The sequence below is a fragment of the Aspergillus nomiae genome (assembly GCF_001204775.2).
Source record: "Aspergillus nomiae NRRL 13137 chromosome Unknown contig00473, whole genome shotgun sequence".
Classification (NCBI taxonomy): Eukaryota; Fungi; Ascomycota; class Eurotiomycetes; order Eurotiales; family Aspergillaceae; genus Aspergillus; species Aspergillus nomiae.
In genome coordinates, this window is record NW_015378528.1 from 1 (window position 1) to 23489 (window position 23489).

A 23489-nucleotide genomic window follows, 5' to 3' on the forward strand; every position below is an offset into this window, starting at 1 on the left:
TTTTCGGTGCACTGGGCCCCTCCATGGGTGGAATAAAAGCCGGCCTTCTCCGCAAGGTCTCTTGAATTTTTGTGTTAGGCGTTGCCTCATCTATACCCCAGGCTGAGACGCCTCCTCCAGTTCCCACTTCCAAGCTAGAAAATATGGGTTGGGTTCATCGTACCAATCTCAAGGTGGCGCGGTCGCCAGTTGGGCGATGGTTCCGTCTAGAGAATTCCGGCCATGTAAGTCATGATGTTGAGTGCTTTCGGAGATGAAAACGATCTCTAACAAACATATAGCCCCAAGAACGAAAGGGAAGCTTCTTCTTTACCGAAATTCGGGCAGGATTGGCGACCTTCTTCGCGATGGCGTACATCATTAGCGTCAATTCCACCATCACCTCCGATTCGGGCGGCACATGCGTTTGTCCACCGGAGAGCTGGGCCGACAAGTGTAATTCAAACACCGAGTATCTGCTATGCGTGCAGGAAGTTAAACGGGATCTGGTCACGGCCACCGCAGCCATTGCGGCGCTGGGAACGTTCTTCATGGGTTTGCTGGCGAATCTGCCGGTAGCGTTGGCACCTGGAATGGGCCTGAACGCATACTTCGCCTATACAGTGGTTGGACATCACGGATTTGGAATGATCCCATATCGCGTCGCGGTGACAGCGGTGTTTGTGGAAGGATTTGTCTTTTTGGCCCTGACCCTCATGGGAATCCGGCAGTGGTTGGCCCGAGCATTACCGGCATCGATTAAACTGGCGACGGGTACCGGCATTGGCTTGTATTTGACCCTCATTGGATTGAGCTACAGCGCCGGAATTGGCCTGGTCACCGGCTCGACGGACACTCCGATGGAACTTGCCGGATGTCATTCTTCCATGCGTGATCCCACCACGGGCATGTGTCCTGCGAGCGACAAGATGCGCAACCCCACCATGTGGGTTGGTATCTTCTGCGGCGGTATCCTGACGGCAATGCTGATGCTGTACCGCGTCAAGGGTGCAGTCATCATCGGTATTCTGTTGGTTTCGATCATCTCCTGGCCCCGTCCGACACCCGTGACGTATTTCCCGCACACAGAATTGGGCGACAGCAATTTCGATTTCTTCAAACAAGTGGTAACGTTCCATCCGATTAAGCATACACTCGTGGCGCAGGAGTGGGACCTCTCAGGACATGGCACGCAGTTTGGATTGGCGTTCATTACCTTCTTGGTGAGTTGATTCCCTTATCACATGTCGCGCTGGCGAGACTAACTAGATGGGATCAATAGTATGTTGATATTCTTGACACTACGGGTACTCTCTACTCTATGGCGCGCTTCGCTGGTGCGATCGATGAGCGTACTCAGGACTTCGAGGGCAGTGCTTTCGCCTATGTATGTATAACCGGATCGATCTCTGATACTATTGGCGCTAACTGATTTTTGCAGATGGTGGACGCAATCTGTGTCTCGATCGGCTCGCTTTTTGGCACCCCTCCCGTGACAGCCTTCGTCGAGAGTGGTGCTGGTATCTCGGAGGGGGGTAAAACCGGTATGACCTCGTGTGTGACCGGCCTCTGCTTCTTCATCGCTGTTTTCTTTGCCCCGATTTTCGCCTCGATTCCTCCCTGGGCGACCGGGTGCACCCTCGTCATTGTCGGTGCCCTCATGTGCAAGGCTGCCGCCGAAATTAACTGGAAGTACTACGGTGATTCCATTCCGGCCTTCCTCACTATCGCCATCATGCCTTTCACTTACAGCATCGCTTACGGCTTGATTGCTGGTATCCTGAGCTACATCTGCATCAATATGCTGGTGTGGATCGTTGAAAAGGCGAGCTTTGGACGCTTGTGCCGCCGAATAAGGATGAGAAAGATGCCTGGACCTATAAGCTCCCTGGTGGTTTCTTCCCTCCTTGGGTCAAGAGAGCTGCGAGAGGGAAAAAGAAGTTCTGGCAGCCGGATGAGGAAAATGAGGGTGTCGTGCCGGACGGGTCGGTGTCCAGCAATGACCGCGGGGAGAAGTCCGGGTTTAAGAGCAAGAGTGGTATTGTTTGATCGGTAGACTCATAGAGCATCGGTTATCATGTATAGTAGAACATATATATATATCTCTAGTCGGGCGTGGAGTACTGCCACTCCGAGCAAGCATCCGAATTAATTTCATCATGGTTCATGCGTCATGACTACTCCTTCCAATATAGTGTTAATTCATTTTACAACAATCGCTTTATGTCTTAATCCAAGTTTGTCTCATACTTAGGGCTTTCGGCATCCCGCCGTAGTTGTTGGGAAGAACCAAAAGAGTCGCTGATCGGATCAGATCGAGGTAAAGAATTTGATTGGCGGGAACTATCTTCTAGAATGGGCTGTCAGACTATTGTAAAAAATGTTCGTACGAACGCGTCCCAATTTACCCCAATCGGGTATAGCTGCATGTCAGAGCCACTCGATGCGGGCGTAACTTACGGTAATCCTAGAACACAACCTCTCTGCGGGGAAGTGGCGTGCATTTCCGCCCACCAATTACGCCGCGTGCGAATCAGGCGGACGTTCCTGGTATCAGCTCCTTGCTCTGTGATTTCATCCCTTCATTGCCTTCTTTTCCCGCTTCCGATCCCTTTTCAGCCCTCAAGGCCATTTTTCTCCGCCTCATCATGGATTGATGTCTGCAGCACATCATGACAGACTCCAAACGACGGCTAGCGCCCGCGCCGCCTGGTACCCCGGGTGGCAATGATGCTCACCCCCGAAGGAAAAACGTCGGTACCGCGTGTTCGGCCTGCAAGGCTCGCAAGCTCAAGGTATTATTTCGTTCCCTGTAATAATAGATCTCGGTCCTGACACGCGTAGTGCACTGGGACCGCGCCTTGTGCGAACTGCGTCAAGAGTCGCCTCGAATGTACCCTGGATCAGACTCTCGACAAGCGTCGCCGCGGAGCCTTAAAACGCAAGATCGACCAACTGGAGGAGAAAGAGGATCTTCTTTTCCGCCTGGTCAACGTCTTACGAGAAAGTGGCAACCGGAGCACCATTCCCTTGCTGAATTTGATCCGAAGCAATGCCTCGCTGCCGGAGATCCAACACTATCTCAACCATCAGGTGCCCGAAGTGGAACTCGCCCTGATGCCCGAGCTCATCGAGGTCAGTCATGAGGTTCAGCGATTACAGGACGCGGACTCGCGATCAGTGCGTCGGATCATGGATGCGAAGCGATTGTCGGATCAACCGTTGTTTCAGGTCCCTGCGAAGCCCTGGACTAGCGTCGTCTCAGACAACGATTTTGTTTCGCACCTCGTCTCGCTGTGGTTGACTTGGTCCCACCCCTTCTCCAATTGGGTTGATCGTGGCCAATTCGTTCACGATATGCAAGCGGGGTTGCTGGGAGCCAAATACTGTTCGCCGTTTTTGGTCAATGCCATTCTAGCATATGCATGTGTACGTCGTCCCTCGTCTGTGTCTGAGGTCATGTTTTCTCTATTAACGATCGTAGACATACTCCGATTATCCCGAAGCGTATGCTGTTCCCGGGGATGTGTCGTCAAAAGGTGCTCACTTTTATAATGAGGCGAAGCGATTGCTGGACAAGGAGGAAGGGAGGATCAGCCTTCCCACCGTCCAAGGTATCGGTGTGCTATGGGCACGGTAGGTGTTTCGCTACACACTCTTACAGAGTGATAGACTAAGAACAAACAGTGCCTGTATGATTGGCCAAGACCGCCAGGCATGGATCTATCGAAGTCAACTGGCCTATTCGGCCAACGAACTGGCGCAAAAACACGCAGTGCTTACATCGACGGTCAACGAAGACGAGCTGCGTATGGCCCGGGTAGTTAATAACACCAACTGGGGTTTATTCAACAGCGCCACGTAGGAACCCGGACTACTACAACAGAGAAGAGCGACAACTGATCTCAGCCAGGACTCACTCCTTGTTATACGAGAAGACACCGACAATAAAGCCGCCGCAACAACCATCGTTCCTGCCGGTGAATCATGGATCGAATCAGGACGAGTGGAATCCATATCCAATACCGGCGGACGGAACGCCGTCGCACACGAAATGTCTATTTAACGAGCTCTGTACGTTGAATCTAATCGCGTATGAGGTCGCAGACTTTTACTTTCGTAAAGAGGCGCCTCGTTCCCGTCCAGACATGGAACGAAAGACCTCCGAATTCCATCAACGTCTCACGGAATGGGTGAATCGACTACCACAATGCCTGAAGACAGAGAAGGACACCGAACTTCCGCACATCCTATGCCTGCAGTGAGTTATCTAGCGCCCGGGATCAAGCCGAGGTACACCTAACCGATGTAGCATGTATTACCACGCCATCCTCATCACCATCTACAACCCTCACAGGCTGTCTCGCGAAACGCTTATGCCATATACGAACCACGACACAATCGACCCAGCACAAGCCCTCACCATCTGTTTATCCTCCGCCCGTAGCCTCGCCCACTGGATGCAAATGTACCGAACCACGTGGGGCCTCGAACACATCCCCATCTTCCATATTCAATGGATCCAAGCGGCACTGTTCATTCTCTTGGAAAACCTACAGAAGGAGGTCAACTGCGAAGCGTTCATTATTCTCAGCATTGCCGCGAAGGCATTCTCGCGACGGTTCGAAAAAGCCAAGCGCCTTCTCCGGTCGCTCCAGGATACGGCTCAAGAGATGAGAATCAATCTGCCGGTTGAGGCAGCTCCGTTGTTTGTCGAAATAGACAGTCAATGGCTCATGGGTCCGGTAAGGATTAAGGAAGAGACGAGCGATACAGCAAGCGGTGACGTATGATTATGATCGGGTATTTCAAGTACACAGTGTTTCGGGACGATACTCGTCGCAATAGATACAGATCCTATAATGATATATACTATTTTACGTTTAATATCTACCTAACATAGCACGAGAGTATAACTCACATACCCTACATAAATATGATGATAATAGCGAGAGAAGTAATCAGCGCAACTTTGGTTTGCGGTGGCAAGATGGCCGTGTGGTTAAGGCAACCACCTGATCTGTAGTCAGTATGTATCAGAAACACTGGAAATAAACAGCTACAGCTTTAATAAGTATACATACCTGCTATCGAATCCGGGTCGACTCTATCTTGCCAACATCTTTTTTTTTTCTTCAATTTCTTTTCCCCTTCTCCTTACAGCAAGCATGCTACCCAACAACGCCAATGATAGCTTCGTCTTTGTTATGTAAATTGAGCTCATTCTCGAAACAAAAAACAAAAAAAAAAAATACATAACTCCGTGGTATATAACACTAGTAACAAACACTCCGGGCAATTTAGTAGAATATATACCCAACACCCAACACAATACCCAATATCCAAAAAAAGAAAAACCCAATCAAATCAACTCAAACCTTCTCACTAGCATCCCCTACTGGACGTCTTCTACGGGGGAAGAAGCCCCCAAACTTCGCCCGATAATGCCACAACGCCCAGACGCCAAAGGTCGCCAGCGTCAGCGGAATGGTCACAACCCAGTACAGCCAGAACTTGTGGGACATTTCCCACGACTCCTTTGTGCCGGATTGGTAGTCGAAGAAGTTGGAGCCGAAGATGCCCTAGGTTTGTTTGTTAGGTTGGTTCGGTTATATTCATTTGTGGGAATATGGTAAGAGGATGGTGGAACGTACGGAAACGAATGTCCCCGGTAGATAAATCATACCCACGAAGCTGATGGTTTTCATTACCATGCTGTCGTAGCGGGTGTGGCGGCTCATTTGGTGGGAGACGAGGGTGTTGGCCTGCGGTCTTGTTAGGGTTTTTGAAGCATTGTAAGGGGTTTTATGCTATCGTATGCTAGATTGAATAGACAAATAAAAGAAAGAGGAGACAGAGAGAGAGAGTGTGTGTGATAAGAGTGATAACATACGAGTTGAATCTCGCTCGCCAACCGATCAGACAGAGTCCTAGACCTAACCCTAGCGGAATGGATTTCTTTCGCGACGAAGGCCAATTTCTGCCTCGTCTGGAAAAAGGTGCCGCGGACGGCATTGTTCTCCCCCATCACATACTCGGGGAACTCATCTCTCCAGCGTGAATGCTCCGTAAGCAGCCTGTTCATGGTATGCTCGGCGACCTCCATAGTCTCATTCAGATGCACGGCATGGCGGGCGCTATCGTTGAGGCCCTTCAGGAACTTGGGCAGGTTCTCGCTGTCTGCATTTCGGATCTGACTCTCCCAGGTTAGCAATAAACAAGGTGGGAGGAGTGGAGGACGGAAACGCACCTTCTCTATTTCCCTGATGACATGCCGCTGCTTCCAAAACGAGTCGTGGTATAGACTCGACATTGCGTGCGCAAATACCGCGTGCCAGATATACGGGTTCCGATCTCTCATGTCGCGGGCAGGAAAGGTTTGTTCGAGCTGCTTGCGTTCCGCGTCGGGGACACCAACGAAGAAGATTCTTTGCTGATTAGCTTGCAGATCCCAGTTGATGAAGACGGAAGCCTGGATCCAGGCGTATTTGCCCGGTTCTTCGACCATCTTGATCTTGAACAGGGACCATGAGACTAGCGTCAATTGTTAATTATCTTGCATCCGCGATCTTGTAGTTACAAGACAGGACTCACTGTGGTGGGTGATTGCGCTCCCGGTAAAGCCATACTCGGTGTGGAACGAGGAGTTCAGGTCCGCGGCGAACGTGTTCCGGTAATCAGTGGGCAGGCTGAGATGGGCGCCGTATTCCTCCAGCGATTTATTTTGGGCGAAGCTATAATGTAGAATAGCATTAGTCTATGGTACCGATGAGTAGCTTGGTCTTGTAAGAATACATACATCACTTGGGTGGACGATCGTTGAGGTGACTGTGGTCGGTTAGCGGTTCCATGTCTATATTGAACGGAGGAAGGTATACGGACACTCAAAAATGCCTCCAAGTCGACTGTCTCTTGCGGTCGCAATAGACCGGTGTCTGACACCAGTCAGTACTTTGGCAAAAGAGGGGAAAAGTAAGGTCAGGTAGGGGTTTAGGCCATACTATCATCTGCGAAGAGGGTTACTTCGGGCGGTTGCGGCGTGTCTACGGAGCTGAGCTCCATGGCGAGAACTACTCTGATAGTACGCCCAGAGCTTACCAACACAAAGAGGGGAAAGAATGGGGCCCAAGCCGTGACAAATGGGGCTTGTTATATGGGCGGAGGAGCGCAGCCTAACGCATGCATAGCCGCTGGCGCTAAGAGGCTGTCATTTACTAGTCGTCCGATGGACAAGTCACAGCGAGGCTGAACGAGGTAAAACAATTTATTCTGGACCAATCAAACACGCGCGTGGAATAAAACAAATACCGAGGAAAAGAAGAACAGGACGTCACACTGCATATACTCACGGCATCTCCTCTGCCAACCAGTTCTGAAACCATTTAAAATCCGCCGGGCACAGGAATCCCAGTCCCACCATAGCCACGGCACTGCCCAGCCAGTTCGCTCCGTTGAACAAGCCCTCTGCATCGTCGGCGAAAGGGTTCTCGACGCCATCTACATGGCTTGACTCAGGACCTGTCGGGACCGATCGTCTCATTTGTGTCTTCGAGATACGAGAGAATCCGATCACGGGCGGCCCGGAAAAAGAGTAATGTATTTCTCGAGGAGAAATGATACGGGATCATGAACTGCAATATTTGTTCGCACTTACGCCAAGCTTCGTGGACGGCAGTTTTCTCGATGTTGGACAGGGCGGGCACGCAGGTGTAGGACATGACGAGGACCATACCCGCAACCGACGTGTCTGTTGGTCAGCCTCGTCCGACACTTCTCGAATCGGGTGGGACTTACAGAAACAATTGTACCACCAGGTGTTGGTAGTGGTGGTTTGGTAGTTGTCATGGACCAGGGAGACCAACTCGATCGCTGCTTTTGCGCAGGCGGCTGCACGCTTGGACAACGTCGATGAATAGAGCGTCCGAAGGGCCGGGTCATGGTGGTCGGTCTCGGAATCCTCTTGAGCCAGCATCTCAGAGCAGAGATGGGTAAAGGCGGCACGGTAGAGTCGGATCTGCACGTAAAGGAATCTAGAACAATTATTAGCGTGGTCAGTGATGAGGATTGCATCGGGGGTCGCACCTGGCATGTAAAACATTTCTCTGGAGCCTCAAAGTTGACAATTGAGTTACGTCAGTTGCTGGGTTAAAAGGATGATCCCATCTCAGGACCGCGGGAAGATCGCCTTTGTATTGGGCTAGCTTTTCTTCCAGTTTAACCACGACATCTACTCCGTCCTGTTGTGTAGTTGTTGAGCTAGCCGGGGTGCGCGATCGGTCGCACCGTGCTTTGTGCACAGCCGACAAGACCGTGTCTAGAATGCTACCCAGCTCTAGACTAGCGGGGTAGAAGGCTGTCAAATACGGGTTGTTGGTGCCTGTAGGCGCGAGGCCGACTCCTGTTGGCAGTGGGATTACAGGCAAGGAAGACGTTGTACTAAGCCTCCCACAAGCCATGCTCGCGATCCTGTACCCGTTAGCTTTCGCCCGGACCGGTACAATAGGTCAATAAACTTACGTATCCATCATGACACACCCATGCCATGTGCGACGCTGAATTTCCAATTCCAGAGGGTCCTTGAAGCTGTCTGGTCGATTTTCGTGAAGCCCAAGCCCCTGCGAAATTCTACACGCCATACCTACCAAGTCCCAAGACTTATGGCAATCAGGTATGCTTTGAAGATACAATGAAGCCATCAAGAGGGTCTGGACAGCGCCAATAGTGCGGACCTCGAGCAGATCCAGGCCAATATTCTGTTTGGCCCGAAGGAAGAAGGTATGCGCTATGCCATTCCGATCTGGAACCGAGATCTCGGCAAAGTGACACCCGAGTGCGAACATAATGTTCAGTGCACAGATAAAGACTGGTGACTGGCGACCGGAGTCAGACTTGCCGCCCAGGCCGATGTTGAGTTCACTCGACTTTTGGCCTTCCGTGTTGGCGGATGTCCAGAGACCCTCGTAGGCATCTTGGACACTGGATCGGTCAAAGAAAGGATAAAGGCAGTAAACCCGATCCCAGAAGCAACCCAACAGATGGTCGGCAAAATCCCGTGGCGGTAGAAGGGAACCATCTAAATGAGCATGAGCAGGACCATGGGGGATGTCTCTCAGCAGATGGCCTTGGGTCAAAAGGCGTACGAGACACGCACTTGGTGGGCTTCCCAGAAACGTATTCGGTTGCTTTGAAAATCCTTCATTACTGCCACAGAGATTACTGGCTATCAGTAAGTTGAAATCACCCTCCTGCGGGTTTGTTAGAAGGGAAGGGAAGGTTTCCGGCTTTATGGGAGGTGGAAAGGCGCGAGTATTTCCCTGATTTGGGAAAGCTGGCGGAGTATCAAATTGAATTCCCAAGCCAATTTGAGGTGTCTCCTCGTCTGAGTCCATGGATGGAGCATCTGGATTAAACGTTGGCACTGGTATTCCAGCTTCGTGGCAAACCTCTTCCAGTTCGCGAATATGACGATGAAGGACTTCAAGGTATCTGTCTGTCTGTGAGCAAAGTCCACGTCAACCCTGCGAAGGAAACATACTCCTGAGTGTCCAATATCCTGACAATGTTGCGTCTATACAGACATCGGTTAGCCGCATGCGACCGTTGAGTGCAAGGCCCGCAGATGGGTTTCCTCCCGTCGCACCGAGACTGGCGTTCGCGACATGGTTCACAGCACGGTGACGATTTTCGTCGGCGCGTCGCATTACTTTTGTGTATGGCAGATCTTCGAGACTGCATACTGACAAGCTGCTATGCTGAAGCAAGGTCGCAGAAAACAAAAAGCAGAGCAGGACCAGACGTGGTGAATTGAGCTTAGGAAGCAAAGGGTGTTCGGAGGCTGTGTCCTCGTAGTTATCAACAATCAAGAATAAGATTGAACCTGTTCTGTTGTAGTATTTGATGTGGACCATGGCCAGATATTTATACCTTCAAATACCTCAAGAGAGGTTTTGATTTAATTCTGGGGGAGTCACCGACTCCCCACTTGGGCCCAAGGTCCAACACATCTGACCAACATGTTAGAGACTTTTTTCAAGGGACAAGGGCTAGATAGTCTTTGTGATAGGAGCATTCTGCTCGAGCAATACAATCCTGCATGTGCATCGCTTCCCACGGGACAGTGATGCATATATCTGGCGCCCTCCGCACTGGCGTCGTTAAACCGCGTACTAAGATAGGACGATCCGCCACCATCATGCAAAGGGATCACTTACGGTTGGGACTAGTACTCTAAACGGGGTCCTACCTAAGCTTCCAGTAGAAACTAGTGCCTTTTTACAAAAGGCGGGGAGGAGATAATCCACCAGCGTCGAGAACACTGCATATAAGCGCCAGATTTCAGCACAGCGCTTAAGTTGCGTGGCGGCCATATCACCCGCCTTATCACAAACAAGGATGATCCGATGTTAGTGCCAGACTAGTAACCAACAGAATGACGCCTGTGATTCATAATTTCTTGTCATTTGTTTAGCCCCTCCTATGAAAGCCCACTTACGATGTTGGCCAGCACGGACACGCGGTGGGAAGACTTCCTGACTGGGGGACTCGTGCGCTACTTCTGGGCTCTCCGCTATTTATCTCTGACCGACATCTGTACGTCGGTTGCATGACAAGTTGACAACATGCATAAGTGGGGGCCTTGAGAGGGGCTCATCCCATGTATTCAGGGTATGTTTCCGTGTCAACATAGCCGTAATAACCGCTTTCCCATGATAACCACCAACAAGACCTGATGTGGTTGCCTGATGTCACGATAGTTCGGGGACGGTGGGAGTCACCACACGAAGCGTAACGCTGGACGTTAGCCTCCGCGAGTAGCCCGCATACCACCGAACCAGTTTTGGGGTTACCTCAAGTCCTGTTGATTGGAAAAACAGGCAAGAAGTTTCCTGCAGGTGAAATCACCAGTGGTTCGCTCTAGTCCGGATGTGGCACCGCGACCATGTGACCTTGTCCATGGCCTTACGCAAGCAAGATATCTCTCGTAGGATCGCAGCGATGTTATCCGTTTTCTTTTTAATAACCAGGGCTGAATCTTGGGCCCAAGGTCTGAGGTTATGCCAGGTTAAAGGCAATGGCCATCTAATGGCAAGTTTTCCGACCGATGGTACTGGTCCCTGGATGGTGGCAAATCGAGCGAGTGGTGACCGCGGAAGCAACCAAACAGTGGACATGCTGTGACAAAGCATCGACAAGATGATGAACGATCGAAGACATTCTTGGTTATTCGAGACGTAAGAATCCACAGTACGTACTCAAATAGGCAATACCCTTTCCCAGAATGGATAGTGGCTAAGAGCTCTAGGCCATACGTTTCCTTCGCGGGCCCGGCTCTACAACTAATGAAGGATATGTTCAACTTGGAAAGCAACAATGATGGGGAATATTTACTGGTCAAAGTATAAGTACATCGGCCAGCTCGTGTTGATATTTTGAGATGTCTGTCTTCATCTTGTCAGAGCCTACACGAGGTGCTACAGAGCAAAGATGCAAACAATCAAGAGCTCTAGCGCAACCCGCATTGACGTTGGGGACGCCTCTCTCAACTATAAACTTATTGGGACTGGACCGTTGCTTATTCCAATGCCTGGAGCAAATGGGACCGCAATGTTGTATGAGCCGTTAGCCACTGCGCTCTCATCACACTATACTGTCGCTCTGTATGACCGCCGAGGATTCGGAAACAGCCTCTTCGTCACGCCGGGTGAACCGGATCCGACGACCCACCTGAGAGCACAAGCCGACGATGTGGCCAAGTTAATCCAATATTTATCCCCAGGGAAGCCTGCGACAGTCTTCGCGGCTTCCGCCAGTGGGGTGATGGCCCTTGAGCTCCTGCAGTCTCGTCCCGACCTTGTACAGCATCTAATACTACACGAGCCACTGCTTCTTGACCATCTTCCCACGTCATTCAAAACGTATATCAAAACAGGATTGTTTAATGTGATTTTAAAGTATGGGGCGCGCGGACAGACAATTCGGCGCGTGTTGCTGGCTTATGTACAAGGCAAGCGTGACCAGCGGAGGCTGGGCCAGGATCCACATTATGTACGATCGATGTCTCAGCCAGAAAACGATACGGCGTTTTTCTTCGGGTTTGAGTTACAACTAGTCCTCGACTATCATTTCGACCTCGAAAATCTTCGGCCGTATCAGGACAAATTAGTTTGTATGAAAGGGTTAGATATCTCGCCGGAGCTCGCAAGTTTCCCGGTGATTACTCTCTCTGACACCCTTGGGACTTCTCTGGAGTTCACCCCTGGGGGGCACAACGGGTTCATTACTGATGCGGAGGAGTTTGCGAAGAAATTGATCTCGACCCTCGACCAGGAAACGGCGAAGCTATGACGCTCCGCACCTCGTTTAGACATATTTAACTCCGTGGCCTAGATGTGATTGTTGGGAGAGATTTGTCATCAAATAAAAGAACATTCTGTACCATACATACCTTTAATCTCTATCCTGTGCCATTTGTCTTAACCGAAATCTGCTTGACAATACTAACTAGGGAGGCATTGGAAAGACAGCGAGTGAACGCAAGAGTATCCTGCCCTAAACAGGCGAGCTTATTCATTAAGAAGCGGGATAATTTCGACCAACAGGAACTTTCATGCTTCGGACTGCCTATTTTCTTGGACATGCTATTTAGGGTTAAGGGTGAATAAGTCGGTCGTGAACTTCTCCCAGATTGATTCTAGAGTCCTTCCCTTCTCCGTGTTATCACCACACGGCTGATAAGATTAGTTCTCCCAACGTTGCAGCGAGAATACCCACTTTGTGAGCTACCGGAAGCCCGGTCGAATTCTGTACCCAATTGCAGACTCCCCTCAACGGCTGTTACGGTTCAGACGGGGAACAGAAATATCTGCACTGCTTTTGCTGGCAATCGGAAGCTACCGAAGATTGGCATCCGCGATGCGGGGAAACGGAAGTCAATGAGGTACCGAGGCAAGGATAAGGATGGATGTTGCTCCTTATCAGCTTCGTGAGCTGAAAGCCTGAACCAGTGCGATACTTTGGGTACGTCGATCAGCTCAGCCGCAGAAGGCCCGCATGGACCTGCCCCATCGCGTAGGAACACCGCCAATAATGTGCAGCTTTGCCTGCAGAAACCCCATCGGTCGATATCAATTATGTCAATTATTTGCAACGCTAGCCTGTAAACAAAATTCTCCGAATGTGCGGCTGGACTTGTCCGGGCGCCGGAATGGGCAGGTGGGTAAACTGGAAGCAATATTTATAGAGGCGATCCTATCCTGCACGGTCTGACGATTGCTGTGGACAAAGAGCCTGTTCATTTTTGATTGTTCATGATGTTTCTGGGACGCCTTTCATTAATTGCCTTAGGAGCCTGGGCGGTCCGCCCAGTGGTGGGCTATGTGTCGCAACCTAGGGATCAGGAAGGAACCTGTAAGAAGACGACAGTTGCGATTTTGTATGTGTCTACCCATCCGGCTATCGGTGATGATCTTCGAGCTTATACTGACGATGCGCAGAGGGGCGGGAATATCAGGTATTTCGGCTGCGGTATGCATTCCGAATTTCTGACCGCGGAATGAATAACACCGCTGACCCTTCGTAGCAAACGTTGTCGAAAGCGTCCGTGGATGATTTTCTTATCCTGGAATATCGCGATCGAATTGGTGGTCGTGCTTGGCATGAGAACTTTGGCCAGGACAAAGATGGAAATCCTTACGTGGTCGAAATGGGTGCCAACTGGGTGCGGATAGCTCATCCCTTCCATCGGACGTATTCGACTGACATTTTGTCGATTAGGTTCAAGGACTCGGAAATCCAGGAGGTCCGGAAAATCCGATCTGGACCCTAGCCAAGGAATTTGGCCTGCAGACGGCATACTCGAACTACAGCAATGTCTCGACGTATAATCAGGATGGCTACAAGGACTACTCGCATCTTTTGGATGAGTTTGACGAAGCCTATGATATTGCAAACCCGGCGGCTGGCAGGATCCTTCTTGAAAACCTCCAGGACCAGACGGCGAAGGCCGGATTGGCCTTGGCTGGATGGAACCCGAAGTCGCATGACATGGAGGCGCAGGCAGTCGACTGGTGGAGTTGGGGTGAGTTTCGTATTCCCAGTAGCATCGGTGCATATGCTGAGTATAAATAGATTTCGAGGCGGCTTTCACGCCACTAGAAAGCTCGTTGGTATTTGGTATCGCCAGCACCAATTTAACCTCGAATCAGTTCAGCGACCACGACAACTTCGTCACCGACCAGCGGGGATTTAACACGATCATCAAGGGCATGGCCTCAAAGTTCCTGACTGAAGATGACCCTCGCTTGCTTCTGAATACAATCGTTACGAATATCACGTACGGGCCCGAAGGCGTTACGGTCTACAGTAGCGATGGGAACTGTGTCCAAGCTGCATACGCCCTCTGCACATTCTCCTTGGGCGTCCTGCAGAACGATGCCGTCACTTTCACCCCGGAGCTGCCTGAGTGGAAGAGGACCGCAATCCAGATGTTCACCATGGGCACCTATACGAAGATTTTCATGCAGTTCAATGAGACCTTCTGGCCTACGGACACCCAGTACTTCCTGTACGCGGACCCCACTACGCGCGGCTACTACCCACTCTTCCAGTCCCTATCCATGGACGGTTTCCACCCAGAATCCAACATTATCTTCGTGACCGTTACGAACGAGTTTGCCTGGCGCGCGGAACGCCAGTCTGACGAGCAGACCAAGCAGGAAATTCTCGAGGTCCTGCGTAAAATGTTCCCGGATGTGGAGGTTCCTGAACCGACGGCCTTCCTGTATCCTCGCTGGAGCACGGAGCCGTGGTCCTATGGTAGCTATTCCAATTGGCCCATGGGCACGAGCCTGGAAATGCATGAGAATCTGCGGGCCAACACCGACCGACTCTGGTTCTCAGGTGAAGCTACCAGCCCGTCCTACTTTGGTTTCTTGCACGGGGCGTGGTTCGAAGGTCGCGATGCAGGCCGACGGATTGCTGGATTGCTGAATGGATGCAAGGAAGGCAACTCGACGACTTGTGTCCCCCGGAAGCACTATGAGGTGCTTCATGGTACCACGCCACTGGCTGATTATAGCTCCGTGAACGGGTGGGAGGTGAGTAGCTTTTATGATAGTAATGATGACTAGCTGCATGCATGTACATACATACGTGGCATTGAAGTAAGATACTGCTGAAAAGCCACAATATGATCAGCCAATTCTGAGGTTTTCCATCTCTTTGAGCGTTTCCATAAGCGTGCTATGAAATGAATTAGACGCAAATAGACAGACATGCCTGAGGCTGCCGTGTGCCTTGGCTTTATGAAGTCACGACACTGTGCTCTAACTTCGAACCAGACCGTGTCTCAGCAGCAAATCCTGCCACAATCCCAAATTACTTGAAAATTAACTCCACCACGTTCTCTCAAACAGGCTGATCAGCAGGTTATAGTTTCTTTCCAACTGGCAAACTAGATAAAATCGCGTGCCAGACCTGTCCATTTTATCCCAATTTACTTTTACAGACGCCCCACCCTTCTGTTCTCTAGAAAGGTTCATATCTCTATTACTCGGCACCAGTATACACGATGCCTCACCGAAATTCAGTAGATAGGGTGGACAGTCATGACATGAACCAGGTCACGAATGTTTTTCAAAAGCTGTCTGAACGCGTCGGATACCACAGCCTCTCTCCTGAAACTGTAAAAATTGCCAACTATCCGAGTGAAGAATGGCTCTCGGAGACTGAGAGACACATCCCGTCGAGCCATGGCAGGCCATTGGAAGATGTACTCCGCGACGCCGACGAGATCTTCTCATATCGAATCAGCACAATGCATCCTCAATTCTTTGCTTTCATTCCGTCACCAGTCTCCCCCGTGTCCTGGCTGGGAGACTCTCTCACTGCCGCATACAATACCTATGCGGGAAGCTTAGAGTCAGGCTCCGGCGTCTGCGCCGTGGAAAGATCCATGATTGCCTGGATTGCTGAACGGTTCGGCTTACCTCGGTCTGCAGGTGGCCAGTTTGTGTCTGGGGCATCGATGGCGACTCTGACCGCAGTGACCGTTGCTAGAGACCAGCGCTTGAAGGTTGAGCTGCGACACAAGGCGACCGTGTATATGTCGGAAGACGCACACTTCTGTATCACCAAGGCACTTCGCATCGTCGGCTTGCAGGATTCCCAAGTCCAGACTATCTGCTGCGATTCGAAATACCGTATGGACACTGACCGTCTTCGTCGAGCGATATCCGAAGATATTTCCGACGGTCGTAAGCCATTCCTTGTAGTTGCCACGTGTGGGACAACGAGCACTGGCGCCATTGATCCTCTGAACGAAATTGCGGACATAGCGGACGAATATGGATTATGGATGCACGTCGACGCCGCCTACGGCGGATCTGCCGCATTCTCCAGCACCCATCGCTCCCTGGTGAGCGGACTTGGCCGCGCAGACAGCATCGCCTGGGACCCCCACAAATGGCTCTTTCAAACGTACGGCTGTGGCACGATCCTCTTCCGCGAGAAATCCCACCCCCTGGGGAGTTTTGCATCCACGGCCCATTTCTGCCGCGACGTCGAGGATGAAAAGGACCCCCAGAATCCCTGGAATTATGGAATCGAGCTGACGAGGCCCGCGCGCCATATGCGCCTTTGGTTTAGTCTGCAGGTGCTTGGCATGGACACGATTGACCAGATGATCGGGCGAGGCTTTGAGTTGTCGGCACTTGTTGAAGGCGAGATAAAAAAGCTGTCAGATTGGGTTCTGTTGGCCCCCACATCCTTAGCCATCGTGAACTTTCGCTTTGCCCCACACGGCGTGGACGAGAGGCTTCTCGATCAGATTAATACTCGCGTGGCGAAAGACTTGATTGCCGACAATATCGCGTACATCCTCACCACTCGTCTTGGGGGTGTGGTTGGTCTCCGGATGTGTACCATCAATCCGCGAACCACTGACGACGATATCCGTCGCGTGGTGAGAGCACTGGATTGCAGCGCTCAGGCTGCCTACGGGGAACTGGACCGGGACCGGATGTGAGAAATTACACCTATCAAGGTAAGAGGACGATCTCGGCGGAGTACCCTGTCATGGATTATGAATCATGATTATCCTGCTGGGCTAGCACGCTTAGGGCCTAGCTCGTCATGAGACAGTCTCTCTCAAGCCAAGTTTGATTCCATACAATGGCCAAGCTTCCTTAGTGAGGTGGGGCTGATAATCCACCTTCCATATAGCATGGTCCAAGGTGTCGAATGGGCCACGTCGCATAGCCTGGCCGGTGGACCAATAGATAAGAAATGGCTACTCTGTCTCACAATGTCCCCGCCACAGGGACTCTTAAAAAGGCCGTGCCAATCCGACCAGCATGAGTGTTTCCGAGCCTAACCCGAGAGACACGCGAAGGTCGTTTGACTGCCCAGCATGAAGATCGCGATCGCAGGCGCCGGAGACGTCGGTACCTACTTCGTCCAAGAATTCAGCAGATCTGGCCATGAAGTCGTCCTTCTAACGAGCAAACACAAACCCGCCTTAGAGACCCTACCCATCAGACAACAGATCACCGATTACAGCGTCGAGGATCTCACACTGCACCTCCAAGACTGCGACGCCGTGGTATCCACCTTCTCCGGCCCCGAGGACCAATATATCGCCGCCCATCTCGCACTTCTCGAAGCATGCATCCGGTCCCCAAAATGCAAGCGCTTCCTGCCCTCGTCTTGGACCACCAATATCGAAGACTTCGGAGACCAACCGATCATGCTCGCACACTCCCGAGACACAATCTGGAAGGCCCTCCGCGCACAGCACGAGGTGAAATGGACCATGGTTTGCAACGGGTGGTTCATGGACTACGTTCTGCCCGCCTCGCAGCGGTATTTACGTGACGTCGGCGTGGGATGGGTGATGGATCACCACAATAAAGTGTTTGAGCTGTACGCGGATGGGCAGCAGAAGGTTACGCTAACGTCTGTCCGGGATGTTGCTCGCGCGGCATTGTCGATATTGGAGCATGGCGAGATCGAGTGGAACGAGTTTACTCACTTTGGGGGGCAAACCTTCACCTATCTTGAGTTGTATCAGTTGATCAAGAGGCGGGATCCAGCATGGAAACTGAAGAAGCTGCCGTTTTCTGAGGTGATCGAAAGGATTACGTCGGGGAAGGTGGTCGGGGAAGATCTCGACCTGGAGTACTTTAGACTGATGGGCTTTACCAATTGCAACAAGGTGCCGGAGGATAGGGCTTTGACGTGGGGGACGGGCTTGTTGGAGGGTTTGCGGGCGCGCGGTGTTGAGGAATTGCTGGATGAGGCGGCTAAAGATGAGACGGTTGTTCTTTAGCGGTGTGAGGTGGTACAGTATAACTATATGATATAGTGGTCTAAGCAAGTGTGTGGACTAAGCCGACTGGGCCAGTAAAGGTAGACAAACCAATTTATGATTCGGTAGGAATAGACTTCCATCATTCCCGGCGGGTTCCAGAGGGCCTGGGAAGATGTATGTATGTGCATTCTCTAGTTTAGGGTTTATATAGAATCTCACTTGCACTGACAGAAGGTTTTGTGGATCTCCAAATCATGCGTTCATTGTCAATCTACAGCTTCCCATCTAATCTGGCTAAGAGACCATGAGCTAGACTATGAATTAAAGCATCGTTCTCCTCTCTGTTTACTATGATGGCCATAGATCCATACCATACCTTCTTCAACCATCTGTGTCAGACCAATCAATCCCACAGCCCCTTCAAAAAGCTTTCTCGGGATGATACAAACGACTCATATACATATCTACAAAAATAACATCGAATCCAAACAAGTCATATTCAAAGCATCGTGATGGCATTCGTTAAGACAGCCAATCCAGTTGATCCCATCACACACACACACAAACAACCCAGAAAACAACAGACATCTATCCAACACCAATCCAACCGAAAGCCCACTCACCTCCCCACAAACCGAATCTCCAAAGTCCTCAAAACCGGATAAAAAAACCCCACCGAAGCAAAAACCAGATAATCGCCCACATCGCCACCATGTGTCCCGATCCTCCTCGCCACGGGCGACACATACTGTCCCAAAAAAAAAAACTCCCATTAGCCAAATCCCCACCCAAACAATCAAAGACAGAGAGAAAGCAGAAAGAAAGAACATACCCAAGTCTGCGCCATGCCCAGAAACGAAAACCCGATTCCAATCAACAAAGCCGCTGTTCCGGCCAGCCCAACCGGCATGCGGGTCGGATCCTGCCACGCGCTGAGATCGTAGCCGCCGAGCCGCGGCCGGAACCAGAAGTGCTCGATTGCGAGGATGAGCCCGAGGCGAGGGTCCAGTAGCCGAGGATGGCGAGGAAGTTGTCGATGATGGCTTCGAGCTTGTTGCGGCCGCCCCAGGCGAGGGCGAGCACGACGGCTGATGTTAGGGCGCACCAGATGAAGCGCGGGATGGCGAGGAAGTGCTTGCCCCAAAGTTGGATGCATAGGGCGCTGGAGTAGATGTTGGCTATGACGTTTGCGACTGTGCGGTCTTGTTAGTTTTGTTTAACTTTTTCTGTCTTGTGTTTTTGGGTTTTGGTTTTTCTTTTTGGGTGTCTGACGGGGTATTGGGTAGGTTGCTTACGGAAGGTGAGGGCGAATATAGTACAGGCGAATTTGGCCCAGCCTGCTGGTCGGAGGGTGGCGAGGATTAGGGCGCCGGTTCCCTTTGTGTTGTAGATTGTGGACATTTCGTCGTTGGACATGATGATGCCACCGAAGTGGTTGCCCAGCGTGCCGACGAAGATGGTTGGGAGGACCTGGCCGAAGTAGGTGAGGCAGAAGACGAGCCATTTGCTTGTGTCGGCTGGGTAGTGGATGTAGTAATCGCCTGCGATGGGACACCACGAGCAGGCGACGCCGAAGACGACGGCGAAATAGCTCAGACAGGCACCGCTGTAGTCGATGCCGCTGAGTGTGCTCAGCCCGGGGGTGGGAGAGAAGTACCTGGCGGACTGTCCCCATGTCACGCAGATGAGTACCAGGGCAACGATCCAGGCGTATCGTTCGTAGTGGTGGATGAGAGTGAAGCCGCAAAAGGATACGAGGAAGCCAATCGCGACGATAATGACAATACCCGCTGCGAGTGGGATCGAATCGCCGGACACGGCGACAAGGAGCTGGCCTCCAACCACCGCGGCAATCACCGCGTATCCGCCATTGACAATGATATTCAGCAGACCGCAAAGCTTCGCTCCCCAGATGCCGAATGCATAGCGGGCAACTGCCACCTGGCGCAGGCCACTGGGCGGACTCAGCGTTGCGGTAAACGCGGGGACAATGGTCCCGAGGAGAGCCGCGAAGATAGTCAGAATGACTGAGGTGTGCACTGAGAGGCCGAAGATAGGACCCAGTGAGCCGATAGGGATCAGCGTTGGGCTTATCAGGACGGAGAACCAAAAGAACATCATCTGAGCGGGGTCGGACGTATCAGTCGAGAGTCCCAATTTACACAAGAATGAGAGAATGGCCTTCATGCTCACCTCCAGACACTCTTACATACATTCAATTTCTGTGGTGGTCGTCGCTTATCCTCTGGTACTCGTTCGACTCCCATGGCCTCCACGCCCAATTTGCGGTCGATCCAGGTCTCGAAATTGCGCAGCGATCGCAGTAGGCCATTACCCTCTTGGAGATGTCTCATATGCTTCTCCCCTTCGTCCCCCGGGTCAACCACAGTCTTTGCACGCTCAGTGGGTGACTCGAGGGAGCCCTCGTGCGACTCGATACCCACATGCCAGAGGCTCTTCTGTTCGCGCTCCATCTCCATATCTGTGCTCTGGCCACGATGAGAGGGAAGGTGAGAGGAATGGAACAAGAAACGGACAACAGCGAAGGAGTGGTAGAACAGATAGAGCGGGGCATGGGGAGATTAACAAGCAAGAGGTCTTTTCTATCCGACAGCATGGGCACTCTTATCGGTCGGTCTCTGGTTCCGTTGGCGGGGATCTAAAAAACCCTCCGACTGAGACCTCAATCCTTGCTAGCGTCATTCCGGCGAATCCCTTGCATGATACTTGCATAGCATTCCCTGAGACAGTTCATGGTGAGACCAGTAATCTTATGTAGGGTGGTGCCCTATTTAGTTAAATAAGGGTGTCTCAGTGACACCGCACGAGGGCTCCAGAACATCTATAGCTCATTGTGGGACTCCCTCTCACATATTGCTGCCATACAGATAAGCCAAAGGTTTGACGATAGCGTCCCGATAGCGATATTGACCTGGACTAATTTCACATGAGACACGATGTGGATACTGTCCGGTGCGACATGGACTTTTGGCACGGCGATGACAGCGGGCGGTTTTGGCCCGCTGGTCCAGTTTCCTGCAGATCAATATATCGTCCAGTGGGCCCAGTCAGCTCAAGGAGCACTAAAACCGTTTTAAGGGAGTTAGGAAGTAAACTAGACAAGCCGAGACCGGGCTTAATTCCGTTGCACACAACCCTGTCTATAACCAACGCAAGACACTATAGCAAGAAAATCTTTTTCTCCTAGGATGGTGGTGGGTTCAAGACCTGCTGACACTATGCGCCCATATATAAGACAACATGGCCTTCCTTCACCCTTTGTCAGCAGAGAAGCTGTGCCGATGTGGCTGGATAGTTCAGCATGCACGACGACCGCCTGGTGGAATCATGGACCTGGTTTGCGGTCACCAGTGTCGTGGTTATCTGGCGATAGTAAGCGGCCCCTTTCGCACCATTGCTCGGTCTGACACCCGTCTCTAGTATCTCCAGGGGTATGCTCCTGGGTGGGTTCAAGGGCTTGATGGTGGAGGATTATATTATGCTGTTGACTTATGTATGGTCACTGTGGTTCATGGATCCTTTGCAAAGTAGATGCTGAAGATAGAGACAGGGCATCTACACCAACTTCATCGTCTGGGTTAACATTCAAGCACGATACCCCAAAACCAACATCTTGCCGCCCACAGGAATGCAAGGCCTTACCGAACAAGACATTCAGGATCGCATCTACGGAAGCAAAATCACCTTTGTTCTGGAACAGTCAATGGTGTTGCTGCAATGGGGGTGCAAAGCCTGTATGATCCTAGTGTACTACCGACTAACGTATGCGAAATTCTTCTGTGTTTTGCTTTCATGGGGGTTCTTCAACAAGCACATACTGATAATAATTATAGGAAAGGAACAAAGATGGCTCTTCCAGTCAAGATCGTGATGGTCTACATTGCCGTAAGCTTCGTAATAGTAGAAGTCTTCTACTACGGGGTCTGGTGTCGACCATTTTCCAATTACTTTGTCGTCAAAGCAGACAATGACCGTGAGCAAGGATGGATATCTCCAGAACAGATCGCATGCTGACATACTTCGAGCGCAATGCGAGAGCGCCCAGCATCATCTGATCATGTCATATGTCTTCAATCTCTCCTCGGACCTGGCCATGCTTTGCATCCCCATACCAGTATTCCTCAGCTTACAATTACTTTGGAGGAAGTATGTGAACAAAAAAGGTGATACTTCCAGTCACAAAGACAAGCTGACATTGGGACAGAAAGCTAGCTCTCCTGTGTGTGTTCAGTCTCGGAATCTTTGTCGTGGTCGCAGCGACACTGAGCCGATACTACTGCTTCACTCATCCGAATAGTATCTTGTGGATTTTCTGGTACGTGCGGGAGGCCAGCACCGCCATCATTGTGACGAACGCCCCTAATTGCTATACGCTCCTGCGCCGGCTTCTAAAAGTGCACGGGTTCACAATCTTCGGTACCTACATAGCACTTCGTCGGAAACCAACACATTCTCCAGAGAGCGGTCCGCCGAACGAGCTGGCGCAACTCTCGGTCGGCCGGTCAAGGAAGCACACCATATCGACGGAAAGCACGGAGCACATCACACGGGAAGACAAGAGTTTGGAAATTTGGCAGCACACGCAGGTGGCGGTGTACGAGGATTTCGAGGAGGAACCAGGAGCAGCTATGGAACGAGACCGGCGAGGAGTCTATGGGAATAGGACAGGGTTTGCTTCTTCGACAGTGACAACGGGGCATATTGGTTTATCCGGGCAAAGTTGACGGATTATAGAGGCAAATAACAATTATATTTCAGCTAAAGTGATAATGACACTAGTAATATCCTAGGCTCTAGTACATGAACCAGTGTCGAATGGTATCACATAGTAGGCTTGAGAGCCATTGCTTCCTGGCAAACCAGAGTAAGATGCATCAAGGAAAACAACATATAAGACTGATATGAGCCTGTGTAACGTTGGACTTGCTGCCTCCTGTGCCCGACATAAATATGCTCTTCTATTATCCCGCGGCTAACAGCAAGGAGAGACTACGCATTTTATCTGTACTACATTATTGAATTTAATATAGAACTTTGAGCTATACAGACGGGCTCTCCATTTTGAATAAATCCGTATCCTCGGCCAAACGCAAAAGCCCCTGACTAAACCTCAACTCTCGTCCCGTACCCAGACAGAACATGGCCTTCTTCCTTAATGTCAAGCTCTTCCCGTGTTGCCCGA

General features: G+C 51.1%; 7 protein-coding genes across 7 annotated transcripts; 5 read left to right on the forward strand and 2 right to left on the reverse strand.

Annotated features, from left to right (window-relative positions):
* Positions 1 to 126: 126 nt before the first annotated feature.
* ANOM_009424 (NCS2 family permease) lies at positions 127 to 2028 on the forward strand (the record flags this gene model as incomplete). The annotated part of the gene is made up of 5 exons (XM_015554680.1): positions 127 to 224; positions 282 to 1202; positions 1262 to 1366; positions 1421 to 1754; positions 1805 to 2028. Exons 1-5 carry the CDS (start codon positions 144 to 146, stop codon positions 2026 to 2028), a joined length of 1665 nt encoding a protein of 554 aa, XP_015402174.1. The 5' UTR covers positions 127 to 143.
* A 580-nt stretch (positions 2029 to 2608) lies between these two features.
* ANOM_009425 (putative C6 transcription factor) lies at positions 2609 to 4863 on the forward strand (the record flags this gene model as incomplete). The annotated part of the gene is made up of 6 exons (XM_015554681.1): positions 2609 to 2774; positions 2824 to 3408; positions 3464 to 3615; positions 3667 to 3840; positions 3893 to 4240; positions 4292 to 4863. Coding segments are annotated over 6 exons (1875 nt in total), but the record flags the coding sequence as incomplete, so codon positions are not given.
* A 488-nt stretch (positions 4864 to 5351) lies between these two features.
* On the reverse strand, positions 5352 to 9680 carry ANOM_009426 (uncharacterized protein; the record flags this gene model as incomplete). Its single annotated transcript, XM_015554682.1, has 15 exons — positions 5352 to 5561; positions 5634 to 5744; positions 5873 to 6172; positions 6230 to 6513; positions 6574 to 6736; positions 6779 to 6807; positions 6858 to 6914; positions 6981 to 7054; positions 7329 to 7497; positions 7634 to 7726; positions 7774 to 8009; positions 8062 to 8445; positions 8497 to 8604; positions 8665 to 9454; positions 9515 to 9680. 15 exons carry the CDS (start codon positions 9678 to 9680, stop codon positions 5352 to 5354), a joined length of 3174 nt encoding a protein of 1057 aa, XP_015402172.1.
* Positions 9681 to 11463: 1783 nt separating this feature from the next.
* Positions 11464 to 12324, forward strand: ANOM_009427 (alpha/beta fold hydrolase; the record flags this gene model as incomplete). The annotated part of the gene is made up of 1 exon (XM_015554683.1): positions 11464 to 12324. The coding sequence occupies one exon, from the start codon at positions 11464 to 11466 to the stop codon at positions 12322 to 12324; it is 861 nt and encodes a 286-aa protein (XP_015402173.1).
* Positions 12325 to 13286: 962 nt separating this feature from the next.
* On the forward strand, positions 13287 to 18304 carry ANOM_009428 (putative flavin containing polyamine oxidase; the record flags this gene model as incomplete). Its single annotated transcript, XM_015554684.1, has 7 exons — positions 13287 to 13411; positions 13473 to 13503; positions 13559 to 13696; positions 13753 to 14056; positions 14107 to 15074; positions 15599 to 16998; positions 17386 to 18304. The coding sequence occupies 7 exons, from the start codon at positions 13287 to 13289 to the stop codon at positions 18302 to 18304; spliced, it is 3885 nt and encodes a 1294-aa protein (XP_015402176.1).
* An 855-nt stretch (positions 18305 to 19159) lies between these two features.
* Positions 19160 to 20766, reverse strand: ANOM_009429 (nucleoside transporter; the record flags this gene model as incomplete). Its single annotated transcript, XM_015554685.1, has 3 exons — positions 19160 to 19479; positions 19582 to 20407; positions 20500 to 20766. 3 exons carry the CDS (start codon positions 20764 to 20766, stop codon positions 19160 to 19162), a joined length of 1413 nt encoding a protein of 470 aa, XP_015402177.1.
* A 781-nt stretch (positions 20767 to 21547) lies between these two features.
* Positions 21548 to 23031, forward strand: ANOM_009430 (uncharacterized protein; the record flags this gene model as incomplete). The annotated part of the gene is made up of 6 exons (XM_015554686.1): positions 21548 to 21679; positions 21728 to 21805; positions 21858 to 22069; positions 22141 to 22280; positions 22333 to 22453; positions 22512 to 23031. 6 exons carry the CDS (start codon positions 21548 to 21550, stop codon positions 23029 to 23031), a joined length of 1203 nt encoding a protein of 400 aa, XP_015402178.1.
* Between the last annotated feature and the right edge of the window lie 458 nt (positions 23032 to 23489).